The following is a 16,276-nucleotide window of genomic DNA, read 5'->3' on the forward strand; positions in this document are numbered from 1 at the left end:
ATTTTGCAGATGACTTAGAAGTATTCCCTCCCGTTCTGCAGATTGCCTTTTCATTTTGCCTCTGGTTTCCTTTGATGTGTAGAAGCTTCCCGGTTGGATTTGGCTTCACTTGTTTATGAGTGCTTTCATTGCCTTTACTTTTGGTGTCAAATCCAAAAAACAGTCAAGACTGACGTCAAAGAGCTTACTGCCTGTGTTTTCTTCTAGGAGTTTTATGGTTTCAGGTCTTATGTTTACATTTTCAGTATAACTTGAGTGAATTTTGTGGAGGATGTGAGACAGTGGTCTAGTTTCATCCTTTTGCGTGTTACTGTCCAGTTTTTCCCAGTGTCAACTTAAAAAATATTCATAACCTAAAAGGTGAGAGTTATGTTTTATTTGGTGGGAATTCTTAGGACTTCAAGCCTGGGAGGCAGTATCTCAAGCAACCCGGAGAGAACGACTCTGAGGAGGCGAGGGGATGAACCAGGCTATATAGAAGTTTTGCAACAAATATCTGGTCGTCTAAACATCAAAAGATTATCGTTAAAGAAAACCAGATATCCCAAGTTAAGGAATTTAGTGCTTTCTGTGTATGGGAAGATGCAAGAGTCTGGGCTCACTGAAATCGTTCCTTTCATGTACCTCAGCTATCTGGGTTTTATACTTCCTAAGCTTCCTTGGGGCTCACCGTAGGGAGTGGCTGTAGTCTCATGCTGCTAGATCTCGCGTGTTCTTCTTCCTGAGTGCCCTTAGGGCTCGCAGGGTCGCATGGGAGGCCTGCCGTCACTGATGACTGTGACGTCCTTGTTTGACATGGCAGGAAATACTCCTCCATTCCTCACTAGCACCATTTATTGAAGAGACTGCTTTTGCCATTACATGTTCTTGGCTCCTTGGTCGTACGTTAATTGACCACAGGATCTTTAACGCTTAATTCTGTTAGCATCACCCTAGTGAGGCTGGAGGCAGGGATGGCTAAGGTTTCCTGACTTTCCCTCATCAACCTGCCCACCACCTTCCTCCTCAGTCTCCACCTTTGCATGCCCTTAGTGTACTTGATCTGGGAGGTTTTCCCATCGTGACTGGAGAGATGAGCATGTGCTTGCTAAGTCACGTCAGCCGTGTCCAACTCTGTGACCCATGGGCTGTAGCGCAGAGGCTCTTCTGTCCATGGGACTCTCCCCCAGGGGATCTTCCCAACCCAGGGATCAAACATCGAACCCGTGTCTCTTACGTCTCCTGCATCGATAGGAGTGTTCTTTACCACTAGTGCCACCCGGGAAGCCTAGAGGTGAGCACACCTCACCTGTAATGAGCACCTCGAGGCAAAGCCAGTGGTGCCTGCTGCTCATGGTGCATAGGTAGGCAGGGTTCCAGAGCAGTGCCACCACAAGCAGAGCAGTGTGTCTGGACCTGGGAGCACTGAGTTTCAACTCACTTGGCTTCCCAGAGGCCCCTTTATTTCCACTCCCGCTGTCTTTCCTTCTGTACTGACTAGAGTCCCATGTCCTCCATGCCAGGTTCCCGGCAGAAGCCTTGGCATTGATCTAACATCTCCTACTTTGAAACTTAGCCCTTCCCTGTCCCCTGGGACTGCCCTCTCCCAGCTGTCACGCCCTGGAGGCAGCTGCTGGCCTGGCTCAGTGTGTGAAGCTGTCTCTTCCACTCCACCCACCCCACTTCCTGTCTCCACTGCCCGTGCTCGCAACCTGGAATCCACACAGGAGTTAGAAATCCACTCTTGTGGGATATTTAGCTTGGGTCACAGAGTGATCAATCCCTCGTGCAGACTAATCAAGAACATTCACCACACAGAGGCGTTTGTGAAACAAGTGGTAAAGAATCTGCCTGCAATGCGGGAGGCTTGAGCTCGATCCCTGGGTGGGGAAGATCCCCTGGAAGAGGAAATTGCAGCCCACTCCAGGGTTCTGGCCTGGAGAATCCCATGGATAGAGGAGCCTGGTGGGCTACAGCCCATGGGGTTGCAGAATCAGACACGACTGAGCGACTGAGCACACTAAGGCGTAAGTCAGCCGGGGGGGACGACTTGTTGGTGGGAGCGATGGACTGGAGTCAGCAGGTCCCCAGCCTGGCGCTGCCGCTCACAGGCCACACGGTTCAGGACAAGTTGCTTGACTTCCAGCCTCTGTATCTTGACTGTAAAACAGAGACAGTCCCAGGCTTTCCTCACAGGGCTGCTGCCAGCCAGTAGTCCTTTAGTGTGCTCAGTCACTTCAGTCTCGTCAAATTCCTTTCGACCCTATGGACTGTAGTCCGCCAGGCTCCTCTGTCCTCTTAGGAGTAGCATATAGCTTGGTATACTATGAGGAACTTCACAAATGTGAATCACACATGATATGGAGCAGCATCTCTGGAAGCAGCTCCTTATTATTATTATGTTTTTTTAGAGGGAAGGGAGGTGGGTGTGCAAAGTTCGATCTGGGTGGATGGCTGCACCATGCTGGGCAGGTCAGGGACTGCAGGAGGTCACTGCCCTGGTGCCCAGGGCCTGCGTGGGAAGGACCACAAGGAGGGAGGGAGAAGGAAAGCAAACAAAAGTTCATTTCCCAACGGTTGTGTTTGGGGCCAGGCCCAGTCAGGCCCTGGTTTTAGGGTGGAGGCCAAGGAGCCCCCATGGATTAACGAGCTCCAGGGGCAACTGGGGATTCAGCTTTGTCAAAAGCATCCATTGACCCGGAGCGGTGAGCCATGTGTTTGGTGAGATCTCCGAGGTGCGGCGGCCTGGCACCCGCCCCGGGAGAGCGGCTGCGGCTCCGTCTCCGCCACAGTGGCAGCGCTCCGCTGGTGATGCTGGAAGCCACCCAGGCTGCAGAGGCCACGTGCCTCCCAGCTGCCGGCTGCTGGCCACCTTTGAAACCTTTTTTTCTAATTATAAAGCTAATAATCACTGCAGGAAAAAAAATTAAGTATAAAAATATAAAAGCGGATTCACAAGCCTATCCCCAGAGGTTGCCATCATCCCACTCTCCTTTGTTCCCTGCAGGTCATGTGAGTCAGGTTGGACTAGGCGTGCTGAGGTAATGTGCAACATGTGAACCAGGGCCCGTCCCATCTCTGCCCACTGTACTCACCTCTCCTTTCTTTCTTCCTTTTTGTTCCCAGTGAGGCAACGTCCTTATGTGTTTATTAATTTTTTTGCACCCTCCACACCTTGGCATGGGGGACGTTAGTTCCTGGATCAACGATTGAACCTGTGCCCTCTGTGCTGGAAGCACAGTCTTAATCACGGGACCACCAGGGAAGGCCTCACCTCTCCCTTCCTCCTGTTCACGTCCTGGCTCTTAAGGGCAATTAGGATCAGTGCACACTCAGTTGCTCAGTCGTGTCTGACTCTCTGCAACCCCACAGACTGTAGCCCGCCAGGCTCCTCTGTCCATGGGATTTCCCAGGCAAGAATACTGGAGTGGGTTGCCATGCATTCCTCCAGGGGATCTTCCCAACCCAGGGATCAAACCCCCATCTCTTATATCTCCTGCATTGGCCGGTGGGTTCTTTACCACTTAGCGCCACTTGGGAAGCCCCCATTAGGATCAGAAACCTTGAGATTTTTATCACTAGGCATGATACCAAGTGTTGCTTAAAGTTAGTTTCTATCGTGATAAGCACATGCCTCCTTCTTCTGTTTTTTGAGCTTTTCAAAAAGTGTTAGAACTCAGCATTAACTTTAACTGAATACTCTTTTAATTCTTCTTATTTGCCCTGTTGCCTTTTCATACTGTTCATGGGGTTCTCAAGGCAAGAATACTGAAGTGGTATGCCATTTCCTTCTCCAGGATTTTCCAATGCTGGGAAAGATTGAAGGCAGGAGGAGAAGGGGATGACAGAGGATGAGATGGTTGGATGTCATCACCAACTTGATGGACATGAGTTTGAGCAAGTTTGGGGAGTTGGTAATGGACAGGGAAGCCTGGCATGCTGAAGTTCATGAGTCACAGAGTTGGACACAACTGAGTGACTAAACTGAACTGAACTTGCCCTGTTATATTTTTTTAAATACTTAATTATTTATTTGGCTGTGTCGGGTGTTTACTTGTGGCATATGGGATTTCCTTGAGTCACGTGGGGTCTTCTGTTGTTGCTCCAGGGCTTAGTGGCATCAAGGCATGTGGGATCTTAGTTCTCCAACCAGGGATCGAACCTGCATCCCCTGAACTGCAAGGTAGATTCTTAACCACTGGACCACCAGGGAAGTCCTGTGCCCTGTTACATTTTTAAAACAATGGGAACCACTGGGCTTCCCTGATTTGCCTGTTTTATGTTATATCATCCATCTGCTTAAAAATGTCCAAGGTAGAGTAAAAAAGCCAAAGGATAAAGAAAGAAAAAGTTCCTTAAGGCCCAGATTTCCGAGCATTAACTTGGAGTGAAGAATTAGCGGGATGGGGGCGGGGGGGCGGTCTTTGAAGTAAGATCACTCATATAAGGCACATTGCGTTCAGATAATTCTTCTACCACCCAATCACTTAGAGTCATCACTTCTGCCCTGCACTCTGAAAATCGGCGCTTTATTTTTGTTGAGGGAGGAACTGGGGATGCTCTTTGGGGACCTCACCGGATACATTGTCGGGACACCGGCGGGGCCGCTTCTGCATTGTGCTCAGCGGATGCCCAGGGTGTTAGAGCCCAGGGTCCCGGTGACCGCTGGCCCCCCATGCTAGTGGTGCTGATGGATATTTTTTCCTCTCCCCAGAACTGTCTCAACAAACAGCAGTTCCTCACGGCTATCCGCCACCTGCAGCAGTTGCTGAAAGGCCAGGAGACACGCTTCGCCGAGGGCGTCCGTCACATGAAGAGCCGGCTGGCGGCGCTGCAGAGCTCTGTGAGCAAGGCGGGCCCGGATACGCCCCCAGGTGGGTCCCCAGGTCAGCGCCCCGAGCCCGGGGGGTCCTTGCCCTGCTCCTATCTCCCGTGGCTGGATTGACTCCCAGGCCTTCCCGGCCTCGCCTTCTGTCTGGGGCTGGGTGCTAGGAAGGCGTTTCCCACTTTCCTCCCTGTCATCGGGGCTTCCCAGGGGACACTAGTAGTAAAGAGCCTGCCTGCCAGTGCAGGAGATCCCCCAGGGGACACTAGTAGTGAAGAGCCTGCCTGCCAGTGCAGGAGATCTAAGAAACTCGGGTTCGATCTCTGGGTGGGAAAGATCCCCTGGAGGAGGAAATGGCAACCCACTCCAGTGTTCTTGACTGGAGAACCCTATGCATAGCTTCTCCAGAGAATGGTCGAAAGGCACAACTTTCAGAGCCTGCATCCCCATCAGGAGAGACCCTAGTTGGTTCATTTTTCTTGTTTTGTCATTTAATAGACTATTTTTTTAGAGCCGTTGTCATTTCACGGCAAACTGAATGAAAAGCAAAGAGGGGTCCCACATACACTCTCCCCGAACACTCATGGCTTCCCCACCATTAATATCTCGCACTCCTGTGGCCTGCCGGGTACAGCCCACAAACCAGCACTGGGTTCTGTTTTCCAGGCGTGAAAATTATTCGTTTTCCACGAGCCCCCTGTTAGTGCAGTGGGTTGGGCTGGAGGGGCTGCTCAGGGCAATTTGCATTTGTCTCTGCTGCCCTCCCCTCTGCCCCCAGACCCCTTCCCCTGGGGTAGGACTCTGACAGACACTGGGCCTTTCCTGGTTGTCCCAGTAATGGATTGCATGCTGTCAAGGCCTGGCATGGGAGGCTGCATTTCTTCTGGCCTCTCCTCAGGGTGACAGGGGTCAGGGAGCCTGTTGTATGTTTGTTTAAGTCATGACGACTCTGGTGGCTCATGCAGTAAAAAATCTGCCTGCAATATGGGAGACCTGGGTACAATCCCTGGGTTGGGAAGATTCCCTTGGAGAAGGGAATGGCTACCTACTCCAGTATTCTTGCCTTCCCTGGTGGCTCAGGCAGTAAAGGATCTGCCTGCAATTTGGGAGACCTGGTTTGATCCCTGGGTTGGGAAGATCCCCTGGAGGAGGGTGTGCCACCCCACTCCAGTATTCTTGCCTTGAGAATCCCATTGACAGAGGAGCCTGTTGGGCTGCAATACATGGGATTGCAAAAGTCAGACATGATTGATGGACTAACACTTTTGCTCACATGCACACAGGGTTATGGGGGTCGGGTGGGGCAGTGGGTTGCCGTATATTTGTTTAAGTCATCAGGCTGAGGAATATCTGATGTCTTCACTCACTTAAGATGCTTTTCTCAAGGGCCTCCTTGGTGGTGTGAGATGAATTTCCTGGGTTGGATTTTCTACCTTTGCAGACTCTGGTAGCAAATCTAGAGTCTCCACAGCCCTGAGTCAACTCCTGTTTTCTTTGGCTGCATGGGTGCAGAGCTGGACCTGGTGGCCAAACACCTCACACTTTCCAAGGTGCCGAGAGGCCACGGCCTTCGCTGAGGCTTGTCACAGCCTGGCATCCCTCCTTTCGGCTGCAGATGTGGAAACTGAGGCCAAGAAACGTGAGTTAGTGATAGTGGGTTCTGTTCTGGGGATTTTGTTCACTGCTGAGGCTCAACCACACTGGTCCTTCCTGTTTTCTTGGGATCAGAGTGCCTGCGGGTTTCTGGAAGTTTCCAAGAAAAACCTGCAGAAGGGAATTTCTACAACTGCCCTGCCCATCTTTGAGGTCCCTGTCCATGAATACAGAAAAAAAAAGGTAAGGGTTTTCCCTGGTAGTCCAGTGACTAAGACTGTGTTCCCAATGCAGGGGACCAGGGATCGATCCCTGGTCAGGGAACTGGATCCCATAACCGAAAAAAAAGATCCTTCATGCCATAGCCAAGACTGAAGATCCTGTGTACTGCAACTAAGACCCAGCACAGCCAAATAAATGCATATATGTATATAGTGTTAGTCGTGTTAGTCGCTCAGTCATGGCCGACTCTTAGCGACCCCGTGGACTGCAGCCCACCAGGCTCCACTGCCCATGAGATTTTCCAGACAAGGATACTGGAGTGGGTTGCCATTTCCTTCTCCAATATGTATATATATATGTTTAAAAAGAAACACAGCTATGGTTACATTACTAATCCTCTTGCTGCTGGGTTCAAGGTCTTTCTTTCCTGAGCTATGTGAGACCTTTTTAAAGTGGCCAATTCTTGGGACATTCCTGGTGGTCTAGTGGTTAAGACTCTGCACTAAGGTCATGGGTTCGGGATCAGGGGACCAGGATCCCACAGGACACACCTTAAACAAAAAAGTGGCCAATTCTCTTTTTAAAGAATTGCTGCCGTGCATTCTGTCTCCCTCTTGCTTTGGACATGGGGGCGGGCAGCTGCCAGCACCGCCTTGCAGGGTAAAGGGTGCTGACAGGTGCCCAGGGGAAGCCAGAGGCTTGCCGCAGGTCACACTGCAGGTAGAAGGACAATTACCTTTTCTTTTTTTAAAAGGGCATTTGCTTGGGAGTCAGGAAGAATAATTTCCAGTCCCGGAGAATTCTTGGCCTTCTTTCCGGTTTACTTCTGAGTAGCTCCCTCCTATTTTCCCAGCCTTTCTTTCCTGAAAACTTTACAGTCCATCAGCTTTAGGACTTATCTCCGCAGCCTCATTCCAATAACGTCCCTAGATCGCCAGGATTGATTTCCTGCTGAACTCTTTCTTACATGTTACATCCTCCGGGATGGTGGAGGCCCTGTAGGCTCACCAAGAGACGTTCATGATGAAATGAACCAGCCAAGGGGCATGTCTTCCCACCCAGCAGAATCCTTTGGCTACCATTTGGGAAATGCCTGAAAATTGATTTTTATTGAATCTGTATCCATTCATTGGGACTTCCCAGGTGGTGCTCTTGGTAAAGAACCCACCTGCCAATGCAGGAGGCACAAGAGACGTGGATTCGATCCCAGGATTGGGAAGATCCCCTGGAGGAGGGTACAGCAACCCACTGCAGTATTCTTGCCGAAAGATTCCCATGGACAGAGGAGCCTGCCGTGCTACGGTCCATGCGGTCACAAAGAGCTGGACACGACTGCAGCAACTTCGCATGCACACATGCACATCCATTCACTAAGTCTGCTGACATGTATTGGGGGCCTGCTCAGGTAGCTCAAATGGTAAAGAATCTGCCTGCAATGCAGGAGACTCAGGTTTGATCCTTGCATTATGGAGCCATGTGGAGATATGATTCCATCCATTCTGATACCATTTGCCGGTGAGTTGCTCCAGCGGCTAAGTTTTCTTTGAGGGTTTTAAAGATGTCTCTTCCCCAGAGAGACCCTACTCCTTTCCCCCAAAGCATTTTAAATCCTCTTCAACACAATAGAGTAGGAGATTTTTCAAAGGGAAATATAAAGTCGTGTACTTGCAGGGACTGAAGCAGCAAGCTGGGGGTGCCCAAGTGTTGGGATGTCGGTTCGCCTGGCTTTCTGCTCACAAGATCATTACCGTGGGTGCTCACTTAGAAGTTCACTAACAGAAGGTCACGTGTCAATTGTCAAACGTTCCCCAGAACCCAAAGGGCACCGAGAGTCCTCAGTGAGTGAACCGGCTCCCACTCTTCTCCCAGGACACGGGGGTGGGGATGTGGGGCAGAGATGCAAGTGGCTGCTCCCCGCCCCTGGAGCGATGTGTGGGCAGATGCTGTCCTCCTAGTAGATGCTGGGCCGTTCTCCATCACAAACTACAGCCTACACAGCTGAAGCAACAGCTTTGTTTCATCTGTCTAAAACCCTGAAAGTATTTTTACAAATGACATTTGGATCTTACCTTAAAAATGAGTTAGAAGTGACTCTGAATTTCCAGCTCAAACAAATCCAAACTCAAGCTGTCCTAACTTGGGGCAGCCTTCCTTTAGACCAGCGTGGACCACGAGTGGAGCTTGGCTGCAGGTTGGGGAGGAACAGGGACCGCCTCCCCTCTCCAGCCCCGTTGCACACCAAGAGCAAGTTACGCGGCCTTTTGTCTCCTCTGGGATGCCACGTGACACTGCTGTCTCTCACTCCCTACTGCCTCTGTCTTCATGCCCAGTTGCTGTCCAGCTTGTTCATCCCACTGCAGTCGTGGTGGTCTCCCGGACATTCCTCAGACTTGCCAGGCACATGCCTACCTCACGGTCTTTGCACCGACTTGATCCCTCTATCCTCCTTGGATACCTGCATGGTCATGCCTTTAGCTTCTTCAGCTCTTTGTCCCAAGGAGCCCTCCCCTGACCACTATACCCAAAATACACCCCTTCCCTGGCTTCCCCTGTGCCATTCCCTACTTTATTTTCTGCATGGCACTTGTCACCTCTTGTCACACTCTGCCATTTGCTTGTGGATCTTGCTTGTCGAGTGTCTTCCCTGATGGAAGGAGGCTTCCCGAGAGCTGAGTTTCATCTGTTTGTTCACTAATTGTCTCAAACTCCTAACAGGGTGCCTGGCAGACAGTAAGAATACAATAAACAATTTTTCATTCATTCATTTGGTCAAGAATTATTTACCAGGTTTTCACTACAGGCTGGTGACGGGGATACAGACGGGACAGGAGGTCAGGTGAGGTCTCTGCCCCCCTGGAACTTCTGAGGGGTAGACTGACATCAAATGTGCAAACAAACATGTCGATAAGAAATGCCAACAGTTACAAACATTATAAGAAAGCCAAATGAGGTCATGGGCAGGGGAGGAATCTTGGTGGAACGTGATGGTCAGAGAACACCCTGGAAGGCGGTGGGCATTCAAGTCAAGACCTAGATAGTGAGAAGCCGCCAGAAATGGGCAGTCCTGGGGGAGAGAACATTCTAGGCAGGGAAAAGGGCAAAAACCAGGGCCTGGAGATGGGGCTGTAAATGGCCTGTCTGGGAGAACCAAGGAGACCCTGGGGAGCTGGGGCTCTGAGAGGGCAGAACGAGCCGGTGGGCCCTGCAGGGGTCCCAGCTCCCACCCTCCCACATTGCCAGGCCCTGCACACGAGAGTGTGTCTGAGCCACCATCTCCTCATCTGTCACCAAGCAGTCATGCATTACCTGTGCCCGAGAGTGCTCTGAGTATTCAGTGACATGTAGTATTTTGAATGTGCAGTCCAAGGACTTCCCTGCCAGTCCAGTGGCTAGGCCTCCGAGCTGTCACTGCCAAGGGCTTGAGTTAGATCATTTATCGGGGAACTAAGACCCTGCAAGCTTTGTGGTGCAGCCAAAAACTGTAATAAAAATTAAGAAGTGGAGCCCAGTGCACAGCTTGCAGCAGGCGCTCAGCCTGAGGGTGCTGAGGGTGAGAAGCTTTGTGATCCAGTTTGTTGTTGTTTAGTCACTAAGTCGTGTCTGATTCTTTTGTGACCCCATGTCTGTAGCCCTCCAGGCTCCTCTGTCTGTGGGATTTCCCAGACAAGAATACTAGAGTGTGTTGCCAATTCCTTCTTCAGGGGATCTTCCCAACCCAGGATCAAATCCGTATCTCCTGCGTTGGCAGGCAGATTCTTTCTGCTGAACCACTGGGGAAGCCCACTGTAATCCAGTTGTTGCTCTTCAGTCGCTCAGTCTTTTCCGGCTTTTTGTGACCCCATGGACTGCAGCACGCCAGGCTTCCCTGTCCTTCACTATCTGCCGAAGGTTGCTCAAATTCATGTCCATTGAGTCAGTGATGCCATCCAGCCATCTCATCCTCTGTTGCCCCCTTGTCCTCCTGCCCTCAATCTTCCCCAGCATCAGGGCCTTTTACAGTGAGTCGGCTCAAATGGCCAAAGGCTTGGAGCTTCAGCTTCAGCATCATGAGTATTCAGGGTTGATTTCCTTTAGGACTGACTGGTTTGATCTCCTTGCTGTCCAAGGGGCTCTCAAGAGTCTTTTCCAGCACCACAGTTCCAAAGCATCAGTTCTGCACTCAGCCTTCCTTATGGATTGTAATCCAGAATGATGTCTAAATGCTTGTGGGCCTTCCTTTCTTCCTTACAGTTTCCTGCCCTGCTCTGAATGCCCCTCTGGATGGCAGAAAGTTCGGAAGCAAGTACTTAGTGGATCATGAAGTCCATTTTACTTGCAATCCCGGCTTCCGGCTGGTTGGGCCCAGCAGTGTGGTGTGTCTTCCCAACGGCACCTGGACGGGCGAGCAGCCCCGCTGTAAAGGTACGGTCCCTCCTTCCCAGGGGCCTGCTGGATGGGAGGGGTCATTCCAGGGGACACTTTCTCCCTGATTTTTCAACGCAGAGCCGCAGCCAGCCTGTCTGATGACTCACTCCATGCCTGACCTGGGCTGGCCTCTATCTCCAGAATCCCTTGCCAGACGCTCTCAACGATTTAGTCATGTTTTACCTATAGGGAAATGGATGCATAGAGAGGTGAAGGAATTTGCCCAAGGTCACACAGCTAAAGAACAGGCTGAACTGATTGACATATGCACTCTTATCCCAGAGCTGGGGCAAGAAGCCTTCTGTGGGTTGGGAGGGGCCGGGGAGATACTGGGAGAGATGTTCCTGACCTGGACTGCCTTGCTCTGGGGCTGCAGTTGATGGCAAGGTTCCGGGTGATCTATAATGCTGAAGAAATTTCTCAGGTGTCCCTCGTGACTGCGCTGGGGCTTGGTGTAGACAGGCTGCAGGAGAAACCATTCAGCTGAGAAGGCGGCATGAAAAGGCTTCTTTTTTCTCTGTGCTAACCTTGAAAACAGTACTTTTTTTTTTAATTGGAGGATAATTGCTTTACAATATTGTGTTGGCTTCTTCCATACAACAACATGAATCAGCCACAAGTACGCATATGTCCCTCCCCTCCTGAACCTCCCGCTCCCCCTCATGGCTTCCCACCCCTCACGGTTGTCACAGAGCCCCAGGCTGAGCTCCTGTGCTGCACAGCAGCTCCCCACCGGCTCTCTGTTTGACATGTAGTGTATATGTGTCAGTGCTCCTCTCTCAGTGCATCCCACCCTCTCCTTCCCCCACTGTGTCCAAAGTCTGTTCTGTAAATCTTCATTTTTACTCCTGTCCTGCAAATAGGTTCATCAGTACCAATTTTCTAGATTCATATATATGCTTTAATATATGAATTGTGTTTTTCTCTGATTTACTTCACTCTGTATAACAAGCCATCCATCTCATTGGAACTGACTCAAATGCATTCCTTTTAGCGGCTGAGTAACATTCCACTGTGTATATGCACCGCACCTTCTTTATCCATTCGTCCGCTGATGGACATTGAGGCTGCTTCCATGTCCTAGGTATTGTAAATAGCGCTCCTGTGAACATTGGGGTACATGTGTCTTTTTCAGTTATGGCTTTCTCAGCCTATATGTCCAGTAGCAGGGTTGCTGGGTATAATGTAGTTTTATTCCTAGTTTTTGAAAATAATTTCCATACTGTTCTCCTAGTGGCTGTATCAATTTACATTCTCACCACCAGTGCAAGAGGGTGCCCTTTTCTTCACACCCTCTCCAGCATTTATTGCTTGTAGATTTTTTGATGATGGCCTTTCTGAAGGTGTGAGGTGATACTTCATTGCAGTTTTGATTTGAATTTCTCTAATAATGAATGATGTTGAGCATCTTTTCATGGAAAACAGTACTTTTTTGAGGTAGAGGAAAATCGGCCATGGCACACATAATTTGTTGGCTTTTCAAAAGTATATGGTCAAGGACTTCCCTGGCCATCCAGTGATTGAGACTCCATGATTGCACCGCAGAGGGCACAGGTTTGATCCCGGGATGAGGAACTAAGATACTACATGTCAACTGGCATGGTCAAAGAAAAAAAGTATATGGTCAAAATATCATGGATACCAGTCATTTTCAGAACAAGATTCATGGGACTTCTGCTGGGGCAGAATGTCCGTGATTTGCCCAAGCTTTGAAGGGGAAAATGCAAATGTTACATAAATATCAGTAAGTTTATTGTGAGGAGTAGCTTGGAGAGGACTTCTAGTGCATGAATAACTTGAAAATATAAAGGAACATCAGGAAAACAGGCCATCTCTAAAGACAAAAGCGATTTGATATGACAGGCCCTGGGCAACTGGAACCACATTCATGGACCTAGACTTTCATTTCCCATCTCCTGGAAAGAACCATGGTTCGAAGGTTGATGATAGGTACCAGCTCTCAGAGTTATCTGGGAACCACCCAGGAAATCAAGCCATGTGACCTGCACACACTGAAAATGCCAATATCTGGACTTAGCCTTGACCTTGAAAGCTCTCCATCCAGGACCTTATGTGTACTAAACTGTGGCAGCAGATGTGGGACTACAGCAGCATTTCATTGTCATTGCTTTCGGTGTCTGTACTTCTAACTTCGAATTCTCCAAGCCAGGCTTCAGCAATACATGAACCGTGAAATTTCAGATATTCAAGCTGGTTTTAGAAAAGGCAGAGGAACCAGAGATCAAATTGCCAACATCTGCTGGATCATTGAAAAAGCAAAAGAGTTCCAGAAAAACATCTGTTTCTGCTTTATTCACTATGCCAAAGCCTTTGACTGTGTGGTTCACAATAAACTGTGGAAAATTCTGAAGGAGATGGAAATACCAGACCACCTGACCTGCCTCTTTAGAAACCTGTATGCAGGTCAGGAAGCAACAGTTAGAACTGGACTTGGAACAACAGACTGGTTCCAAATCAGAAAAGGAGTACATCAAGGCTGTATATTGTCACCCTGCTTATTTAACTTCTATGCAGAGGTACATCCTGAGAAACGCTGGGCTGGAGGAAGCACAAGCTGGAATCAAGATTGCCGGGAGAAATATCAATAACCTCAGATATGCAGATGACACCACCCTTATGGCAGAAAGTGAAGAAGAACTAAACTCTTGATGAAAGTGAAAGAGGAGAGTGAAAAAGTTGGCTTAAAATTCAACATTCAGAAAACTAAGATCATGGCATCCAGTCCCATCACTTCATGGGAAATAGATGAGGAAACAGTGGAAACAGTGGCTGACTTTATCTTTTTGGGCTCCAAAATCACTGCAGATGGTGATTGCTGCCATGAAATTAAAAGACGCGTACTCCTTGGAAGGAAAGTAGATAGCATATTAAAAAGTAGAGACATTACTTTGCCAACAAAGGTCCATCTAGTCAAGGCTATGGTTTTTCCAGTAGTCATGTGTGGTTGTGAGAGTTGGACTATAAAGAAAGCTGAGCGCTGAAGAATTGATGCTTTTGGACTGTGGTGTTGGAGAAGACTCTTGAGAGTCCCTTGGACTGCAAGGAGATCCAATCAGTCCATCCTAAAGGAGATCAGTCCTGGATGTTCATTGGAAGGACTGATGTTGAAGCTGAAACTCCAGTACTTTGGCCACCTGATGTGAAGAGCTGACTTATTAGAAAAGACTCTGATGCTGGGAAAGATTGAAGGCAGGAGGAGAAGGGGACGACGGAGGGTAGATGGTTGGATGGCATCACCAACTCGATGGACATGAGTTTGGGTGGACTCTGGGAGTTGGTGATAGACAGGGAGGCCTGGTGTGCTGTGGTTCATGGGGTTGCAAAGAGTCGGACACGACTGAACAACTGAACTGAACTTCTAACTTAGGGCTTCCCTGCTGGCTCAGCTGGTAAAGAATCTGCCTGCAATGCAGGAGACCTGGGTTTGATCCCTGGGTTGGGAAGATCCCCTGGAGAAGGGAATAGCTACCCACTCCAGTATTCTGGCCTAGAGAATTCTTTGGACTGTATAGTCCATGGGGTCACAAAGAGTCAGACTAGCATTGAGTTACAGACCTCAGTTGGTTTCTTTCTCTGAGCACTGGGTGTCTCTGATGGCGATTCCATCTTCCATGAGGTGTGTGGGCATCTCACCTCTTGGTTCCTTTGTCGTGGACACCTGGGAGACAGTCCCCTCCCCATCACCACCAACAGTGCTGATGAAGTCTTCTTTTCCACACATCTTTGTCTCTGGGCCGTGTATCTGGGCTGGAGTTGGGGGGCAGTTGGTTGTATGCTCACTTCCTTTGGACCAAGTGCTGTCGTGTTGTTCTTCACAAGAACAAGACCAGCTCCCGTTCTCCCAGTAATGCTGTGGACAGAAGCACATTTTACCCTTGTGCGAATTTTTCTTTCTTGCTCAGGTCTTATCCATATTTGGCCCTCAGTTGTGATACACATTTACAGTGAGCATCATCTGGTTTGAATGAAAAGATGGGTTCATAAGAGAAGAGAGCTGAAAAAATGCATATTTAGGCAGATAAATAAGAAACACTGGAGGCTCAGGAACATAGTCCTAAGTAGCTTGAGCAAAGGAGTCCATTGTTGCTTGACAAAGTTGGGACCCATAGGAGCCCAATGTCATAGCATAAATATGTGTCATATGTTATGCATATATATTAATGTATATATGCATTAATACATGAAATTTGTTTTCTGATTTACTTCAATCTGTATAACAGGCTCTAGATTCATCCACCTCACTAGAACTGACTCAAATTATTTTTTATGCCTGAGTAATATCCATTCATTTGTCGATGGGCATCTAGGTTGCTTCTATGGCCTGGCTGTTGTAAATAGTGCCTTCTCAGAGGATCCTGGGTATGTGTGCCAGCTGCCCTCCTGAGCTTACACCTATTAATTATATAATAGCACCTCACCTCCCTGCAGCAGGACCAACCGTCTTAGTGGAAAATGGAGTCTTACTGTATCATGGCCTGTGTGCTGTGGATCCCAAACTTTCAGGTGCTCCAGGATCACCCAGAAAGCTTATAAAACATAAGTTCTGATGCCCCAACAAGTTTACCAAGTTGGGTGAGATCGTTGGATAGGCCTTGGGAAATCTGCATTTTTCATATGATTGTGATGTTAACTGAATTTTAGGAAACACTAAAACGCTGGTTTTTGCCACTGCCAGAAGTGGGAAGGATATTGAACATTTTGAGGCACTGATGCAATTGAACCCTCGCCAATCAGGACTGCAAGCTGTAAGCCAGCAGTAGGGTATGACCAGGTGGGACATACTAGTCATGCTCACCTCCACCTGCACTGATGTTTTGGGAAGGCTGAGCCAGCCCTGACAAACATCAGGGCACCCAGTCCCACCAAGAAGGCCCCTCTCCTGAGATGTGGAGCTCATCCTCCTTGGAGGACCACTGCCCAGCATGGCCAGCAAGTCTACTGGCCTTTCCCATTGTCCAACACGGTGCTTCTCATTCTCCACCTTGAACGTCCCAGCTCATTCCAGACTCGCCGTGTGTTCTTGGTCTCTCCTGTCCTCCCAGCCTCCTCCCCAACCATCAGTCCTTCTTCCCTGACCTCCATGCCTGAGGACGGCTTGCAGCAGCCCATCCTGGACTTCTATGAGGGCTACCTTTATTATCTAAAAGCCTGAGAAGAACTGGCTCAGGGAATGAGGTGGCAGCTAGTCCATGCTGAGATTTTAGAGGGATGTTTTTCATCTTAGGTGCTTCC

The 16,276-nt window shown here is 49.2% G+C and overlaps 1 protein-coding gene and 1 long non-coding RNA gene across 8 annotated transcripts in view; one reads left to right on the top strand and one right to left on the bottom strand.

Annotated features, from left to right (window-relative positions):
• FBLN7 (fibulin 7) overlaps positions 1-16,276 on the top strand; it is a 57,680-nt gene that overhangs the window by 19,721 nt on the left and 21,683 nt on the right. For 3 of the 7 annotated variants that reach the window (XM_086328342.1, XM_086328339.1, XM_086328340.1), the window contains exons 2-3: positions 4,694-4,865; positions 10,850-11,020. In XM_086328342.1, coding sequence (XP_086184468.1) covers positions 4,790-4,865; positions 10,850-11,020 — 247 coding nt within the window. In that variant the 5' untranslated portion in view covers positions 4,694-4,789. The remainder of the gene's footprint in view (positions 1-4,693; positions 4,866-10,849; positions 11,021-16,276) is intronic. The other 4 variants (XM_086328343.1, XM_086328338.1, XM_086328341.1 and 1 more) reach the window with 2 other exon arrangements.
• Positions 11,017-14,894, bottom strand: LOC147363816 (uncharacterized). The gene is made up of 3 exons (XR_015137464.1): positions 14,600-14,894; positions 11,373-11,486; positions 11,017-11,206 (listed from the first exon to the last, which is right to left on the bottom strand). It is a non-coding gene; the product is annotated as an uncharacterized LOC147363816 (long non-coding RNA).

Source organism: Bos grunniens, chromosome 11 (assembly GCF_055505025.1).
Source record: "Bos grunniens cultivar Pamir isolate PY7600 chromosome 11, Bosgru_T2T1.0, whole genome shotgun sequence".
Lineage (NCBI taxonomy): Eukaryota > Metazoa > Chordata > Mammalia > Artiodactyla > Bovidae > Bos > Bos grunniens.